General features: G+C 36.8%; 2 protein-coding genes across 3 annotated transcripts in view; both read right to left on the minus strand.

Moving 5' to 3' along the window:
- LOC134839038 (doublecortin domain-containing protein 1-like) overlaps positions 1 to 19,683 on the minus strand; it is a 196,256-nt gene that overhangs the window by 50,003 nt on the left and 126,570 nt on the right. The window lies entirely within an intron of this gene.
- LOC134840762 (tolloid-like protein 2) overlaps positions 10,599 to 19,683 on the minus strand; it is a 103,621-nt gene continuing 94,536 nt past the window's right edge. Inside the window, exons 6-7 of the mRNA XM_063856789.1 lie at positions 11,895 to 12,121; positions 10,599 to 11,378 (exon numbers count right to left, since the gene is read on the minus strand). Of these exons, the coding sequence (XP_063712859.1) occupies positions 10,896 to 11,378; positions 11,895 to 12,121 (710 nt within the window). The 3' untranslated portion in view covers positions 10,599 to 10,895. The remainder of the gene's footprint in view (positions 11,379 to 11,894; positions 12,122 to 19,683) is intronic.

Genomic DNA, 19,683 nt, shown 5'->3' on the forward strand with positions numbered 1-19,683 from the left:
TAGACCCGACAAAAATTTCTTTGAAATTTGCTTTTGCTTTCGCCATTTTATCGTTGTTTTCATTGAAAATTTGCACTGCAGACCACTTTCGAATGCAAGTTATCTGAAGTTACAGGCTTAACGTAATAAAAAAAGTCACGTTTCTGAAAAAAAAAAACGTTAATGTTTTGCATGGCTCTTTTGACAGTTCAAATGCAATTTTGAAACCATGGTAGCAACTTCAACGCCATTTCAGTCTCAAGGTCAGTAATATTTCAACATTTTCAAGGCGTCGAACCATAAATTCTTTAGAAACTATAGAAAATTGCAAGAAGTTGGAACAGACAGAATTAATTAAAGGGAGCAATTTTCCTATAGAGAGTTGCAAAAAGTTCGGACAGACAGAAATAATTAAAAAGAGCAACTGTCTAGACATCAACTGAAATTAAAACTTAAATAAACATAACGTCGAAAGTTCATAACGCAGAGTATCGCTTAAAATTTATAACCACGGCGGGCAATTGCATCCGAAGCGGGGAATAGTAAACCTTGAAACGGAAACAGGGGGGCTAAAATTTTTCTACAATTAATTTCTAAATTTCTAATGATTCGATCATCTTATTTCCGTTTGTTTTTTTTTGGAACGGCCTAATCTGTTTTTTTTTTGTTGAAAATAACTATAGTTTTTAGTTTTTTTAACTACTTTTGCTAACTATTTTGTAGTAAATCTGGATGTCGCAGCATTTAAAAATTAGGCTAGCATAATCATAGGATAATCGACGATCTTGCTTTTCGAATTTGGTCTGACAAAAAGTTCAAGGTTGTCCGGCGTCAGATTTTGCATGCAAAGAAGCGTCAAAAAGCACTGATTGCTCATTTTAATTAATTCTGTCTGTCCGAACTTTTTGCTACTAATTATAATTCAGAAAAATTTTACATGCAAAAATTAGCTTAAATTTGCATGCAAAAATTGTTCAAAATTGGCAGATTGCTCTTTTTGATAAATTCTGTCTCTTCCAACTTTTTGCTACTTATTATATAGAGGGTTTCAAACAGTTCGGACAAACAGATTCAATTAAAAAGAGCAATCGTTCCATTTTGACAGATTTTTGCAGTCATTCTTCTCAGAAAAACATGAGACACAAACTTGGTCTGATAAAATAGATTTTGCATGCAAAATTTTTCCTTAACAGGTCAATTGCTCTTTTCAATGAATTTACTGTAAGAAATTTTTGCTAACTATAGAGTTGCAAAAAAGTTCAGACAGACAGAATTAATTGAAAAGAGCAATCGTACCATTTTGACATATTTTTGCATGTAGTTTTTTTTCATACAACCTTGAGACACAAAATCGGACTGAAAAATTATATTTTGCATGCAAAGTTTTTCCAAAATAGGTAAATTGCTCTTTTTAATTAATTTTGTCTGTCCGAACTTTTTGCTACTAATTATATATTTAATTTGCAAAAACCTGGAACAGACAGAAAAATTTTAAAAGAGCAATCTGCCAATTTTGAGCAGTTTTTGCATGCAAATATGATATTTATGGTGACCTTGAGACATACTTTCCGGCAAACTTTGTCTAAAATAGATCATTCGCTTTTTTTCAAAGTAATTTTCTGTTCCATAACTGTCTATATAGAGTTACTTTTCTCTTAGCTGGGGGGGGGGGTTTACAATGGGCCAAATGCTCTACATTCTTTTTTTTTCAGTTGCATTTTGACCAGCACGTGCATGATTTAGATTTTAATTTACTTGAGAATTGTTAGCCTTTTAGATCTATGTTCAACTACTTGACATTACTTTGTCTGTTGATATCCTTCACCTGTCTGTTATTCACGGGGGATGCGATAATGATGAAGGGACCGGGGCTAGATGGCTGCCCTGGCGAACTTTTTTCATGCAGCACCGAAGAGCTGGAGTGCATTCAACAGTAAGTCACAATTATACCTATTTGTGGCACCCAACAAAAGTAAGCGGAGACTTAATTTGGGAGACTTTTCCACGCCAAATCAGGCACCGTAGCAAACAACAATATTAATGGAAGTACTCTATTATATGAAGAAATCAAAACATGCCACTTATCTTACAAAAATTCACTTCAGACAAAAAAAAACATTTCGCGATACCCTCTCCCTTAAACAAATTCCCTTAATAAGACAACATTTCAAGTCACTTGATCCTGTAAGACAAAGATTGAAAAAAATTGCGGTTTGCGTATCATTTATTCCCTTTTCCAACTTTAATGCGGCCAGCACTTCCTCAATAACAGATGAAAATGTAAATTGTTTGTAAGCAGTATCAAGGAATTCGATTACGTGTTTTTCTTACGGCGAAATAGAACTTCGGGTTCTTTTTCAGTTTCCCAGACCATCATAAAAATACAATATAAAGTTGAAAACTTAATCACACGGCATTTTGCAGGTTTTATTGCAGTTTAGAAAATTGAAAGACATTTATTATAGGTTTTTTTTCAGAAAAAAGCAACGGAAGACTCGAAAAAAGCCAAAACTTGAAATGTGTGTGTGTGCGATTGATGGAATTGTTAAATTTCATGTCCTTGTCATATCACTTGATATGTGCTTGAATTAGACGAACTCGCATCTGTATTTCAGGATGGACGTGTGCGACGGTATCACTCATTGCCGCAATGATATGGACGAACATGCCGTGACATGCTACGGGGCATTCTAGAACATCTTCTGAGGGAAAACAACCACTGTTTACGCAACAAAGAATTAAATCAATTGAACTTTAACCTAACTGAACAAAAGTATAAGTTAATTGAGTGTTTCATAAATCAAATATCTTGAACTAACGGAAAAGTCTCAATGCGAGAAAAACTGAGTGGCTCTTCTCCAGTTCCCCCCTTCAAATTCAGTTTTGAAAAGCCTATTTAACGTTTTCATAATGCAATGATATTTTGCGTGGTGAACAAATCGACAATTCTGAACAGATTTGTTCTTCATACTTTTCAGCGTAACATCACGTAAATCAAACATAAAACTCGGTATTTTGAAAGGGGGGACTGGAAAAGAGCCAACTGAGCAGCATATAATAAACTTCAGTCTTATCAATAAGACGGTAAACCAAAACACATTTTGTTTTCTGAGGGACTTAAGCCCAATATGATGCTTAAAGATTTTCTCAAACAAACGAAGTCAGTGCTTTATTGTAACCATCAATCCAATCTTTATGTAGCCATTCTTTTGAAAACTTTTTTAAGATGAACTAAACTGAGAGAGCACGCTTGAGACAACTCGAGTCTGATAGGCAGAGCTAATGTCGAAAGCGTACTCCGTGGCCTAGTGGGGGTAAGAAGGCGCACGTCTCACAGCACGAGGGTAATGCGTTCGAATCCCACTTCGGTCACGGTTGGACAAGTACCGGTGTCGCCCGCCTCCTCGAGGTTAGAACGGCTACGGCGAAATGGATGATATGGATCCAGAGGACGCCACCTCCAAGTGGTGGATCCGACTCCTGGCTCGTCAGAATGCAAATGGTGTCAAACTTCCCCTCACATGGGTCTGGGGGAACACTCAGAAAACTGCGGGATTTCGATTACGGATTGTCGGAAGCCGGCCATGCTGCACCATCTGCTTTTCCTCATAATACTACAAATCCGCTCCGGCATAAATCCAAACCCAGATCCATATAAATGTTCCCCTTGTAACTTACATATAAAGCGAACTCAAACCAGCGTTCGTGCCACGTATCGCACGAACAACACCGAGATTTTCACTGTCCGTTGTACACTCTTAACTATGTTTTACCAACCCCGAAACCAAATCCGCATTCAACCAACATTATTTAATCCCTCAACTTCTAACATCCCGAACTTAATGAACCCAAACTCCCTACCCTAAGACTGCCCCTCAAGGCACTTCTAACTTTAAACCATCCTACCAATTACCATCCAAATTTCAAAACCTCTATATCAAAAATCTCTAACCCCTAAAGTCAAATACTTTTTAAGAACATTGCAACCAAAATTTAATGGAGAAAAGCGCCTAAAATTGCTGCCTTTTTAGTGGAAAATTGAATCCAAACCGCGGTCCTTTGAGAAATTAAACCGAGAAAACAGACGGATTACCTCTCTTGAACCCCTTTAGTCTATCATCTGCAAATCATAAATCTCTACAAAAGGAAGAAATAAACATTGCTAGTGACGGAACAATTTGACTTTCGTATCTCAATGATAGCTTCTCCCCATATCCAGCTGTTTACCCAGTTACTCCGAACTTATTGCTGTTCTAGTTGGACCAGGAGACGCACCTGCACTACCGTACAAACAAATACTCAAACTTTTCGAAATTCAGCATAGAAGATCGACGCGGTGAGAAATGAAATTACCGCATCCAATTATGCGCCAATAAATGAAAAAACCAAAGCAGAGCACCCTTTAACACCGAGACTCAAAATCCTCTCCGGACAGTCACAATCACTTTTATTCGTCGTATTTTAGTCCCCCATTGAATCCCTAGGATCTGACCAAACTTATTAAACAACCTCAAAAACCAACGGCAAAATTTTCTTCCTAATATGCCACACATTAATAATCATACAGCTGACTGGAAAGGCTTTCCGAACATATTGTGTCGAGCCTCTCTAAATTAGTGCCCCAATTTACTATTACCGCAGGCGAGAAAAATCTACAACATTTAATCCACTGGGCCGCACGCCACCATAACCCACACTGGTCCTTTCTTCCACCGCACCCTATCTCTCTCTGAGGACTCTTCTACTCTCGCGTGTAAAAAAATATGACCATCACTTAGGTCACTTCTTAGACCATGAACACGCATATCGACGAAAAGAAAAACTTTAAAACTGACGGCAAAAGGCAAAACAAATAGCATCAACTGCTCCAGACCAGTGATTAACACATTGGCCCCAGAAATTTATCGAAAAAGATACACTGCCTAAACAAATCCAGGCCTGTGAAAGATAAGCATCCAATGATAATGACTGAAAACCATCAGTTTCCCACTAGACATAACGACAGCGTTAAACAAACAGTTCTTCAATGCGAGGACCCACTTTTCAGACAAGCTACTTCGTACAATGCTCTTTTTGTTAGCCCTACTTTTTCCCCTTATCGCGAACTCGGCCTGGAGGGCTCATTTATTATCCACTTGAAACATTTAGGTCTTCTACCCTTGCAATATTCAACTTTGGTTTTTTCTTCTGTCTGAGAACCAAATCCCTAAATGTGGAAAATCTCAAAAACAATATACGTGCCCAACCCAGATAAAGAACTCAAGCCTCACCATCATACAGGCCTGGATCACTTCTTAGCCCAGCAAACAAAATTTCAGAGAGCCGCATCAGTTATTTTTTCGAAACATATAAGAAATGCCAGGAATCTTTTTCGTCGATTTCACTCCACCGCCACATCATTGTCAATTCTTGATTTTTAAGTCACAGAAGGTTTTAATCAAAATCGGCCCCCTTACCAAACTAGACCTTTCATAGGCATTTGATGTGGTGTGCCATCGCACACTCGTGGAAGTAGTTCATGGCATACTAATACCAAGAGACTTAGAGGGGCGTCATGAAAGGTAATATAAAAGGGTGGACGATAGTACCAAAACTTGGGGAACTCCGCAATGAATTAAACTGCGTCGTTCCCTAATAATCGGTACTATTACCCACTTTTTTAAATTTAATCGTTCATGAAGCCCCTCCCCACCAGAGAATCTTCACCTCACCTCATATGCGGACAACCCCCAACCTTGTTCCGGAAGCGCTATCGAAAAAGCATCAAACTTGAAAAATGGCTGCCTGAAAAGTCATATAACTTTTTTACTTCTCGGAAAATGAATATAAATTTTGCGTCAGATAAAGGATCAATAATCGTTTTCTTCGCCTTACAACAAAGACTTGAAAAAAAAAGTGTATTTTTAAACAATGAGCCTCTACCGTTGAGAAAATCCAAAGCTTTGCTACACAGTGCAGGTGTAGGATAGGAGTCGTGAAAGCCTTAGCAGGTACTATCTGGGGTCAGACCAAAGTAGCTCCACTTTTAACTTAGAAAGCCCTCATTAGAACCATACTACATTACGCCTCCCCCACATGGTCCCATGCCGCCAGTAAAACCTCAATAAACCACTAGTAGGTTACTCAAAATCATGCGCTCCGTGTTATGGGTGGTTTCAGCCGCATGAGTTCCACTGCCCACCAGCACAGTGAAGGTGGAGTTTCAATCTTCACAATCACAACTTTAAATTTTGCAGTTTTTTTCAGCTTACTGTTCCTATCGCCCTAAAAAATTTTCCAGACTCATTCCCTTCCCCTCGGCAAACACGTCCTTCTTTTTTGAACTGCTTCAAAGAAGAAATCACTGAACTTTTTAACTGCTGAAATACCCTCCTGGAGAATTTCATGACCATGACAAAGTCTCCTCCTTTGTTTATAAATACTTTCACCCTTTTTGAAAGAAAACTAAACGAGGCAAGTAACTTGACACCTTTGAAGAAACCCTCTCCAGAATTACCCGCTGTAAGCTCTCCCAAACCCGGTCTGGAAATGGCCGGCTTTAAACACTTGCTTTTTCCGACAAGACAGCACCCTTTCCCCTCTATGCCTAACAAGCTCCCTTGCACCCCATACTACTTGCCACTTTCAAATTTCCCCTAACTACTTACTCCTGCAGACATGTGGCTCCGGCCGGTGGATGCCGCGAAGTTCTTCGACCTAGAGAAGGACGAGCCCAACCCCTACCGGGCTAGAAAAACAACCACATATGGAGATCTGGATAGCCTTTAAGAAATGTTATATCAAAGAATATAATTTTACGGAAGACTTCGACCGAAATTGAGCTGAAAAACCCAATTGACAAAGCGGTGAACTTTAAATTAGGAGTTGCGAAGGCGCGTTTGAATCGATCAGGTGGATCATACATGTATCCTGCATGTTCGAACCAATCCGTTCCACATACGTGGACTAAATATGAGGGAAGTGTTCAAGGAGAGGTTTTTGACGCCAAAAACCATCAATTTAGGCTGGAAACGAAAGAAGTCAACGTTGGCTTCCTTGCTAATCAGCAGCAACAAGGGAAAGAGGTAGAATTCATTGTGAAGGACCTCACTTTTGCCAAAACTAAGACCGAACTTAAGGTTGAACATTGAACTCGAGTACTCGGTTGTTTATCAGAAGCACAGAAGGTAAAAACTAGAACTTGTTAAAAAAGAATGTGAACAAGTGCCCCCAATTTAATACGGCACATTGTGAGGGGCGAAATGCGCCAAATAATTCAAAACTTTTCAATATCGTCCGCAATTGTTGCCCAGGGATTGTTTGGGAGTATGGAATTTAAAACAATCGTAACCCAGAGGCGAAGCTGAGCTTCGCACCACTTGTGATACAGCAAGTAAATAATTAAAACAGCAATACACTCAAGAACTATCAAAGCGGATTTCGAAAATTATAACCGTTAGATTAATTTTTTTAAATAATTAAGTGGGTTGAATTTAAGCATTCAAAAAATTAAACAGGCGGTCAAAGTTTTAACGATATCATAAATAAAATAGGAAATTTGAAGGAAACAAAATATTCAGTAAATAAGCCGACAGAATTAAGGCCGACAGCTAATTAGCTGAAAATAAACCAAAATTGTTCGGCTAAATTTTATTGAAAAATGTACATGTACTGCCTACATAGTATCGACTGTAGGTACTGAAATCATGGTGGTATACACAAATCGGAAACCAAACCGATAGCTAAACCAAAAAATCATGAATAAAAAACCAATAACTATACATATAACAAATCTGTCAAAATGAATAAAGATAGTTTTGAAATGCCAAGGCAACATAATGCAAAATTAGCATCAGAACAAAACTTACCGAGCGGTAACAAAACAGAAAAAACCTCAGCAGAACCCCTTTATGCAGAAAAAAATCAAAACAACCTCTTAAAAAAATTGAGTCCCCCTTTCCCTCAGAACACACAAGCAACACAAAAATTTTTCTCGGATATCAAACGATTCAATAAAGGGCCACTAAGTAGATATAAAATCAGCTGAAACCGATTGAGTCGAAAAAAATTACAGCCATTGTAAAAAGCAAATTTCGATTCGGCCGGATTTTTAAAAGCTAATAATACATTTCAAACAACTACAGTAAAAAAATTTCGCACAAAAATACGATTCTTAGACCAGGCAATAAAGCCGACAAAACATAAGGAGACAAATGATAGGCCGAAATTTTTTTGAACCTGAAATTTTACCATTTGAAAAAAATAGGTCCTGGTCAAATTCGAACCCAGGAACTTCACCTTCCAGGCATATGCTTTACCTCCAATATAAGTGTACAAGAGACAGTCAGAAAACTGAATTCGGTATAAACCTATGCATCACCAGGAGTCAATGAGTTAACAGTCTAATATTCGATTGCAATACCCTTGCTTATCACATGGGTAAAAAAATCAGGACATGGGAAAATCGGACGCGACTTAGTGACAAAAATGTGAGAAGCTGTGACAACTAAAAATGACAGCTTGGATTACGTGCAACACGAGTGGTATACTGCGCTTGAATCAGTGTCTGCTGCAACAGTAGTGAAATACTGCGCGGAGCTTTGCATCACTTGGGATATATCACAAACATTGCATGGTTGTTTTCACTTCTTAGCAATTTTCAACCCGTGCGCAAAATGACGTCGAAAAACGAGCTTTGGAAAAAATCAAAATTTGAACTACAAAAACTGCAAACAGAAAAATTGAAAAGTATCAAGATAGTCAACGAAATTGAAAAAAAATTGTGCTTCAAACAAAGCCAACAGACGGTTGTAAACGCGTCAAAGAACAAGAAACCAACCAACAATTTTCACGAATTGAAGAAAAAAAAACGACGTTAAACCTCTTGGATTTTGAGAATTACAGTCTCCTGAGCATTTTATGATTTACACTTTTATGGACGGCTTACCGAAGTAGTGAAAACTGGGACATCTAAAAATTGAAATCCACTTTCGAAACTAAAATCATTCATGCTTTTACATCATCTGCACTTTGGTTCATTGCGAGCAAAATTTGCCTTCCTTTAGTCATATGTATTTGAATTGAACCTTAAAAAAAGAAATCAATAAACGAACCGCAAAAAATTTCGCCTAAACTCAGATTATTCGTAAACTTTACACAGAGCGAAACTTCGCATCAGTTGCCATACAACACAAAGAGAAATGAACAATGTTGAAAAAAAAAGGTCTACCAAAATTTCCGTACGTCTCGATAAAAGCTTTATCTAGGCGAACTATTTGAATATAAGATAATTGAAGTAAAAGAACAAACTTATGCAGCGGAAACACAGCCAACAATCTTGGCGCAGGCATGAAATGTGCCGAAAAAATTGACTCTGTAAACAAGTTTTTAGTCCTCCTAAAACTACAGTCAACAGAACTTGCAACTATAATGAAAAAAAAACTTTCAGCAAAATAAAAATCTATGATGTGGCAACTAAGCCGAAACAAACAAGATGCAACTGGCACTCGAACCTCAAACTTTAGGGTGCAAAAGCGACTAAATGACCTCTGGACCAAGTGAGAACGAGCCTAGAAGTTGTCAAGGTTCAACACACGCGAAGCTGCCCTCCGCACACACAAGGAAAGCGACAAAAAATTAGTTGTAAAAAGTGAAATTAGAAAAGAATAGGTAAAAATAGCCCTGAAAATTTGAACGTTTACTCTGGCGGATTCGAACCTACAGCCAGGAGATTAAAAGCCGAACATCTTTGCATCTGCGCAACGGGCCCTTGAAAATTTACTAACCTTAGCCACTAATAAAACAGCTACATTTCCTAATTAATTGCCAATGCAACGCAGCAAAATTATATATAAGTCATGTATTTAAAAAAAATGCGAGGTATGTAGAGTTTGAACACTTCTGAAATCGAGTTTTAATAGTTGTACTAATGTTTGAAACAAAAAAATAGCTCTTTTGCGGTTCAATTGATGAATTAAAATTGTATTAACAGTGTCAACTTATTACTAATCGAATGTCAAAGCACATGCAATCAAAAAGCCATAAGGATGTCACCAAAAGTGGCACCAATATTTTCGACTTAAGTTGAAAAAAATTATAGTCGTTCTTACACCACGCTTGCATGTGTAATAACAAAGCAAGTAAGAAAAACCAGTTAGATTTGTAAGAAAAACTGTTTACGGAAAAAGTCTAATTCCCGATTACAAGACACTTGCTCTCGCAAGGCTAAGCATCGAATTTAAGCCACATATTTAATTCGAACAAACTTTTATTTTTAACGAAGTGAGAAAATGCGGAGTGATCAGATACATATTGCTCAAATTAAATTTAATAAGAATTAATTTTATAATCGCAAGGGTAAATAATATTTAAGTTACATCCATGCACCTTTTTTTATAACAGCTTTCGTAAGCCTGATTGTGAGTAAACCTTTCAAAAAGTGACATTAGCAGCCTAGAGAAATGTGACATCTCTTAATTTTGAGTCATAGTGGGCAGTGAACCTTAAAATGTACGCTCTATACAGCATTAAAACTATGCTGCTACAGAAACGAGCATTTCAATGTCACTGAAAAATAAACTTGTCTAATTGCAATAAACAAAGGAAAGCAGTTAAGAAGTTTAAATTTTAAAGAAAAAACGAAAAGCTGTAAATTTGAATTAACAATTTAGCAATTGCAAAAGTGTCTAAAATATCTATTTGAATTACATCAAAACGGTGCGTTCATCAAGTCCAGAGAGTCCGTGATAATCAAACTTTTTCGTGCCTCAAATAATGCGGCCATAAATTAATCCAGCACGGGTCAAAACCATAAAAAAATAAAGTTGGCATCCTTTTAATTTTTGTCTTCAACGTAATTGATCTTCGCAGGGCAGAACTAAATTTAAATCATAATTTAATAGCCGGTTCTTCTAATAAATATCAATTCGGGCCAAGCGCTATGCGTCTGCTATTTCTAGATACATAGAACCGCCTCCCGTTTCCTTCTCGTCCAGCGTTTCCAGAGGCGAATTATAAATGGGAAAGTCGATTCCTCCCAGTCTCGAGCGAGCTCTGAAAGATGCTGAGAAGCCTTTTTTGTTCAAGGTATCATCCGTATTAAATACTACAAGCAGAGAGTTGCGGCTGCTGATAATAGGCGCATCTGGGCCTTTGTCGCCACAGACGGTCGCTTTATGACTCGAGGGTTCCATAAGTTCACCTTCATATACGACGACCATGTCATACTTGCATTGCTCCTCCCATTCGATTTCAACGTGTTCGAATTGGAACTCAACGTAGTAATCTGCAGGAGCGACTATCGTCCATTCGCAATTCTCCCCACTATGGTAGTTTGTATCGCCGTAGGAGGCATGTGAAACTAAGCGCTGAGGAGTTTCAGTAGCCACAAGACGCCCACCACAGAGGATAAAATACTCGGCCTAAATATAACTTCAACTCATTAATGTAATTAATTCTTTAATAAATTTTCTTCGTAAAAAAATCATTGTGCTTCTTCTGGAGAAAAGCGCAACAATTATACAACCAATGTTTCTTAACCACACAAATTCCAAAGTTCGACCATAACAGTTTTGCATAGATCTTGACTATAAAACTTAAGACTGAAGAGACTTCTGCGCATTATTTCGCATTATAAATCGCACAAAACTCAAATGAACTTAAAACTAACACTAGCCTATTTTACTTAAACCAGAATAGAAGGCATTTTTATACCAGGAAATAGCTTGTTTTCATATAAATTGAAACCATTTTTCACTTATCAGCTAAACAAAACTTGAGTTCCGTTCCAAGATCAAAGAGAATATTCCGTCACGATTATTGAAATTAAGTCAAATAGCGAAAACATACTTTCATTTTTTACAATAGAGTTACGGGACTAAAACGAAATAAATTGTTCCATCATTAACAGCTGCAAATTAAAAAACAAGAAATATCACCTTAAATCCTCTAGTCGCCACTGTTTGATCGGACCAAAACTGCACTGTCATTATGTTGCTGTATGATATTTTGGGACTCTCCAACCTGGTGTTCATTTCACCGCAGAACTTCCCGAGCACAGGGCCGTTTTCGTTGTCGGGCCCATCAGTTAACAACACATAGTCGAACGAGCAGTCTTCCTTCGTTTCCAAGGAGAAATCGATAAACCGCAATGAAACTCGGTGACCTAAACAAAAAATGATGCTGCCAAAACTTAAAGGCAGATTTAACAAAAACACCCATTTAGCTAAAAGCAGAATTGAGAAACGTTGGCTGAATCCAGATGATGATATTTACATTGGCAAAGCATGAACGCCAAAAGCAACTTTTTTATGCTTGAAATGACTTAGACATAAATTCGACCGGTGCATAAAAGCCTGGAGTAAAAATGCTCAGACAAATTTCATGAATTATTTAAGACATTACCAATAGCTCCGGGAAGAAATTATGCATATCTCCCTTCACGCAGTACTTAAAACCCAATAAGAAATTCAAGATAAAATCTTTTTTTTTGTTTAGATGACTGATCGGATGATTCCGAGCTACTGTCAGAGCAGCTGTCTTTTATACAGCTGTTATGAAGAGACCATATAAACTATGGCCGCACCTTAGCCCTTAGCTTTCCTTCAGCTTCGTCAACAGTTTGCCCTCCGTTTCACACTAAATTTGACGAATTACAACCGAGCTTCACTCAACAAAAAACGCTCCAAAAAAGCATGTAGAAAACTGCATTTAACTTCAAATTGAACTTTACACAGAGGCGAAGTTGCACTTCGCATACACAAGCAAAAATATGACCGATAACGCTACTGGGAAAAACTGAATGGGTGAAACTTAGTCTTAAAATTTTCTCAAGTGACGCACGCCAATTATGACGCATTAGCAGTACCAGTCAATTTGAAAAAAAAAATTTACCAACTAACATGCCTCAATTTATAGAGCATCCTATAGAGCAGTAATCACATGAAAAAATTTAATGTAATTAAAATAAAAAGATTTTTTTTTTAATTTAAGATTTTTTTGTGAAATCATCTAGTAACAACTCAATTATGGCAAATAAGTTTCCTTCAACTAATTTGGAACAATTTCTATGACGGATTGAATCTCAGCTTACGCGTTAAGAGCGCGAAATATATCGAGCGTTAATTGTCCCAAATTGGCAATTTAACTCCCATAACTTTACGAAAAATAATCCCAGGTGAAGTATCGTTCCAAATTTAAGCCCAGGACAACAATACTTTTGAATGAAATGTAGAAAATCCCGTCAAAATGGCTAGTTAAAAAGACTTCTTTACAAAAATCGGAACAATAATAGTCTGTGTTAAAATCCTTAGCATTGGCTGTACTAAATAGCTGCTTATTGATCAAAATGAACAATTTGAAAAAGAACACATTTTATCGCAACAATATTTGCGTCGCAACAATCTTTGCGACTTAGGTTGGAAAAAAATGATAGTTATACTGTAACACAAGCATTGCTTGTGTACAAACAAAGGCGCCGCAGAACTTTAAATCATTTGCGATACATTATCATAGCATGGCGTGCTAGCCGAAAAAAAAAGGGCCGCAAGTCACGTCTCAAAAAACTTATTTTCATTTGTTTCAAAATAAATTCAGTTAGACACAGAGGCGAAGCGGAGCTTCGGATCACTTGCGATATAACTCAAGCCCAATATTTCAATTTAGGGGATAGAAAATGAGAGGGAAATATTTAAATCGAAAAACAAAACGTTTTTTTTTTGGGGAGAAAATTAAAATAATTTCAGAAAAACCGTCGAAAAAAAACAACAAACAGTATTAAATAAGCTTTGAGAATTTCCCGAGCGGCCGCTACGCCAACAACAAGTCAGCAGACACCCGTTGAGCCAAAAACAAAAAATAAAAGAGTAAGAACGCAAGTAAACACAGAAAAAACACTGACTTTCTTGAAAAACTTTCGAGTTTCAAAGAAAAAAATAGATGCCCTTTAAGCTCTTCGAATTTCTAGAACAATTTATAATTGGCGCTTTTTTGATAACATGAACCCAACTAGAGACAAAAAATGCATCTGTAGGTGAAGTCTTTATTCCACTGGAAAAATTAATTCACCACTTCTGAAACTAGAAATCGTTCATATTTTTTGCGCCATTTCCACGTTTGTATTAAGAGAGTTCTATTTACGTCACTTTCAGCAGATGAATTTCAATTGAACTCAAAAAACGCATTATACCTAATTTAACGACTATTTCCTGGAAAACAAATCAGCAAGACGTACATAAGAGTCTTTACTACGTTCATTACTTTTAAAAAAAATTGTCATACGAAATAAGTGTCATTAAAAAAATTGAGCCATTAAGCTATGAAACAGTGAAATCTTGCAACAAAAAAAAACCTGAATTTTGTCTTGGAATGAGATAACTAAGCCCACAGCACTAAAAAATTCCCGAATGTGGCATCTAAACCGACAAACATAAGCAGACAAACGAAATTCAAGACAAATTAAACACTTGGGTAGACGCAAGGTTGAGACAGAAAAATGATCTCCTAAAAACCTGAGAACAATAAATCCTGAACGCGAAGTTTAGAAGTCTCCCTCACAGTGAAAATTTTTTTAGTCAAACAAATATCACATTCTGAGGCTACTAGACCAACATATGCCGAAACAATCTTTAACTGAAAACAAAAATGAAAATAAAACAAAATCGGAGTTACTGTAAATCTAAGCAAAAAAAAATAAATTTCGAAACCGAGTCAACAGAAAGTTGTGAAACTATTTGAACTCAACAAAAACAAAAATCGAGGAGAGTATTTTACATACTTCGAATTTTGACATTTGGTATATCAAGTGAAAATACGGAGGGCTGCGTTTTGCAGTTTTTGTTTGGAAGTTTTGATAGCCGTATGCGCCCACGCTGGGATGCTGTATATGAGTAGCAGTTTGATTATGGTCTTATGCCTCATTCATTGTTTTATTTTAGAGGCTTAGGTTTGTTTCAGTGGGTGGACTTATTGAGGAAAACATTTAAATTGAGTCGGAGGATTTTAGCGAGGTGGTAATGTGCTAGAAGCATGTTCTGCATTTTGACTATTTGTAGTGTGTATGTATTAGTCTCTGGAGTTCTACTGGAAGGTTAGCAGCGCACTTTGAAGGCGAGAGTTCCAGGTCGAGGAAAAAAAACAAATAACATTATGATTTTTTCGTTCAAAAACTTAACCTCGAGCTCCCCCTTTAAAATGCGCGGTCACTCTTCTACCTCGTTTCGAGAGACTAAACAATAAACAACCACCAGTCAAAATGTCAAATCCGCCTCGAGCAACCGACCACCACCCCAAATTCTGCATACTTAAGTTAAGTACCCTCTTCAAGCACGGGAAGTCGTCAGGATAATATATGATGATTGTCATTTTTGTGATTGTCATGATTCAATTACAGAAGTTAAGTAATGTGAGGGCGATGACTGATCTCTGAGTGAAACCAACACGGATTATTCTGGCTGTAAATTTTGGCTTATACGCTCCTTCAACGGAATTCGACCCAAAAACAACCAGTATATCTCGGCAGAAAATTCCTTACCAACAACAACATTAATAGATAACGCCTTCCGTAAACAATTGACCTCTTTTAAGACTCTCATAAAACCTGTAAATTGATCCGAACCATGAAAAGGAGTACCAAACGGTTCACTTTAAAAAACGCTCCCCATTTTTAGGCTGACCGGCGCCTAGCCTAGCCTGCTACTAGCCTTCGTTAGTGGGTAAATTGAACAGAGGCCAAGCTGCGCTTCGCACCACTTGCGATACAAATATGAATGATTATGATTAAAATCATATAGAAAATAATGAAAAAAACTTCAAAAAATTGTTGTTGTCAATAAAAAAAATTGCAAAAAAGCTCAAAATATCCGGAACGAAATTGCCTACATCATTACAAACTTTACAAATAGCTTTCGGAATGCTAGGGAAAAAACCAAAACTTCAAAACGAAAATCATTTCTCCGGAACTAAGCCGACAAAAATAAGCAGACCAACAATAAACTAAAGAAGCCGAAAACTTTGTTTGCAAAAAACCAGGTCTTGCTGAAATCGAATTCCCGGGCTTTGTCGTCAAACATGGGTGCTAAAGAAACATAGGAAAAAGCTGAACCATCAAAAACATTGGGCTACGGAAACAAAGCCGACAAAAATAAACAGACGAACGATAGTTCGAAAAAGCACTTAATTTCAAGCTCGCAAAAAAGGGCCCGACCGGATTCGAATCACAGCCTTTTTCCGTCTCAAGCAGATGTGTATCTCTACGCAAGATGCGCCGGAACGGTTGATTAAATTTGAATTTACAAATATTGCAACCCTACAACGAAGCCTCTTTAGCATGTAAGCGAGGGTTCATTTTTTGAGCAAAATTTTAAAGTTAAAAAGTAATCGAGGTAAGTTTTAGTCTCGAAGTTGCTAAGGTTCACTACACAGACGAAACTGCGCTTCGCAAACACATGCGAGAACACGACCAAAAAGCAGGTCTATCAAATGCAAAAAGAGAACATAAAATTAAGCCTCGAATTAGCAAAAACTCGGCTATGTGTAGGATTCGAATCTGCGATCAAGAGATTTTGAGTCTCGCGCACTATTCACTCAGCCACACAAGCTTAAAAAACGACAAACACTAGTCACGAATAAAGCTACATACGCTAAAAAATTGCCAATGCGATTCTACAAAAGTGGCACCAAATACAAATAGACACAATTTTGCAGGTAATAATTTGGAATATAACCAATTGAAGGCATCCACAATAACTTCGCATGCAACAAATTGCAAAGCATAAAGCCACATTATGTATAAATTATGCATTTTAAAAAATTGCAGGATATCTTGAGTTAGAAAAATCTGAAATCGAGTTTTCATTATTTTTATGTTGCTTGAAACAAATCAGTTTAGTCGGTTCATTTGATGAATTAAAAACGCATCAATTGTGTTAACTTATTACTATTCGAACGTCAAAGCACATGCTAACAAAAGGCTAAAAAGGTGCCCCAAAAGTAGCACTTGCGAGTTAGGTTGAAAAAAAAAAAGATGGTTCGTACTAATACACTCGCTTCGCAAGTGCAAAGAAAGCTGAACATTCAAAAAAAGTCGGGCTACGGGAGATAAGCCGACAAAAATAAACAGACGGACGATAGCCCGAAAACGCGCAAAAAACTCCTGTTTGCAAAAAATACCCGACCAGATTCAAACCGCAACTCTTTGCTTTCCGAAGCAGTTGTGTTACCTCAACGCGAGACGCTCCGTATAGTTGATTGAATTTGAGTTTATGCTTACCGAGCGGTAAAGAAGCCAAAAATACCGGAGCAGAAACCTTTCATGCCGAAAAAAATATCAAAAAATACTTAACTAACACCCACAAAAATTTGTTTGATCCACACAAGACAATAAGAGGCAACTAAGCCGGTATAAATGAAGCCAAAATTTATTAAGTCGAAAAAAAGTAAAATATGACAAAAATGAAATCAAGTTGGTAAAATTACAACCGATAAATTTCGATTCAGTCGGATGTTTTAAATGCTAAACCACCTAATTGAAGCAACCACAAGGAAAATTGTTTACAGCAAAAAAAACCGATTCTTAGATTTGGCAACTAAGTCGAAAAAAATAAGCAGATGAATAATAGGCCGAAATTTTTGAGCCGGAATACTTACTGTTGGAAAAGAGTCAATGAACTCAAGGAAGCAAAGAAATGGAGACTTGTTTTTTTTTAAACTTCAATTTTCGAGTTCTGAAGAAAAAAAAAGATGCCCTTTTTCAAGAACAATTTATGAATGAAAAACTTTTGACACAGAGGCGAAGCTGCGCTTTGCACTCCTTGCGATACAAAACCAGAAAGCCGCATGGTCGAAAAGAAAAACAAAAAAATCGAAAATATCGCAATATAATTTGAAAAACGAATCGGAAAGAAAATTTACCAAGCGGTAAAAAAGCCCCGAGAATACCTTAGCAGAAACCCTTTAAGCCGAAGAAAAAATCAACAAGACTTAAAACCATGAAAAAATTGAGCTATTTTTCTATAAAGATTTTAGCAATTCAAGCAATCCAATGAGCATTAAAACAACTATGTTTACCTCGAAAGTTTTTAAGCGAAAAAAAACATACGTAGTCAAGAAATTACAAACAGCCGAAAGCAATCAAACACGGGGCAGCTAAAATGAGAAAAGCGTACAGATTAAACGATGTGGCAACTAAGATGACAAAACAAGCAGACAAACAATAAGCCGACAACTTTTCAGGAAACAGGATATTTCCCATTGCAAAAAAAAGGTCCTGTCAGTTGCGAACCCAGGACCTATTCCGATTCAAACATATTCGTTACTTCTACGCCAAGTGTGCCGGACGCAAAGAAATTCGAATTCAATATGGAGTGAACCTAAATTTACCATTTTTAAGTTTTGACCATTCTGTAAACAAACTTAATTATTTACAGGGGAAAAATGTCTAGTACTCGATTGGAATACTCTTGCTTATCGCAAGCGTAAACATACCAAAGAACAAATTGAACAATAATAAAGAGCTCCAAAAAAAATCGAAAAACAATGATTTTTTCGCGAAATTTTCAATTTTTGATATTCAAGTAAAATTTTGAGGCAACTAAGCAGATATTACATCAGCCGAAACCGCGTAAATCAAAAACTTAACGGGAAACAAAATGCAAGAACCAATAGAAATAAAATTAAAAGCTAAATTACAAGCAACATATAAATATACATTGACCAGACATTCCATTAGAACAGATGTCAACTGCCGGCCAAAAATGTCAAATGAGTTTGCTAAACTAATTTTAAACACAAAACGCTGAATTCCAATTTGATAAAGCTTGCTATTCGCAAGCCTAGAGAAACTAAAAGTCAAACCACAAAACGAATGAGCGCAGATAACTTTTGAGATTTTTCACGCCACTGAATTTAACTTCGGTAATAGAAACTTACATAATAGCTTATTCGAGCGTTTTTTGCCAAAAAAAACTGAGTGACTAAGTTCAGTTTTTTACTGGATTTTAGTGCTTTAATAAGCTTCAAAATTAGCCAACGCTTAACCTCTAGCTAAAAAATCTACCACCTCTAAAATCAATGAATGATGTTTCAAGGTAGAAATCAAAAATTTGAGAATATTTGTTCAATTTTAGAATTTGCTCAATTAGAGTTTCTAAAAAATTGCAATTTGAGAGTTTCTACCCAATTCATCAAGTAGTCGGCGCAAAGTTTTTCCCTTTTAAATATTCCTCTGAAATGATTATTGAAAACAACTGGTGCTAATGATTTTAGCTTAAGTAACTGAAGAGTTTATTTACAGGCAAAGGCGAAGCACAACTGTCAATAAATCAAGAATCTGCGAATTACCCTTTTTTGTGCAAAAAAACTTGGGCGTAGCCGCTAGACAGAAAAGAAACACAATCTTTTGATGAGAGTGAACGCAAAAACTCAAGATTTTAGAGGGTAGTTTTCGAGAGAGGTCAAATAGTTTCAAAAGACGGTACAACAAACCAATTAATGACTTTTCCGAGGGCCACAACTTTTGCGTAATAAAAAAATGGGCTTAGTGGATTATGCAGGGGAGCTTTCCACAACCTGTTGTTCTGATTAAACCCAAAACCTCAGATTTGGTTAGTTTTTGAAAAAAGTCAAAATTTCGAAAAACGCTCAAAAATGAAAAATTTACTTTTCCGAGGGTCATTACTTTTTGTAAAAAAAAAACATTTGGGGCGCAGACGCACATGCACAAATTTTTCA

This window comes from Symsagittifera roscoffensis, chromosome 2 (assembly GCF_963678635.1).
Source record: "Symsagittifera roscoffensis chromosome 2, txSymRosc1.1, whole genome shotgun sequence".
In the NCBI taxonomy this organism is placed as follows: domain Eukaryota; kingdom Metazoa; phylum Xenacoelomorpha; order Acoela; family Convolutidae; genus Symsagittifera; species Symsagittifera roscoffensis.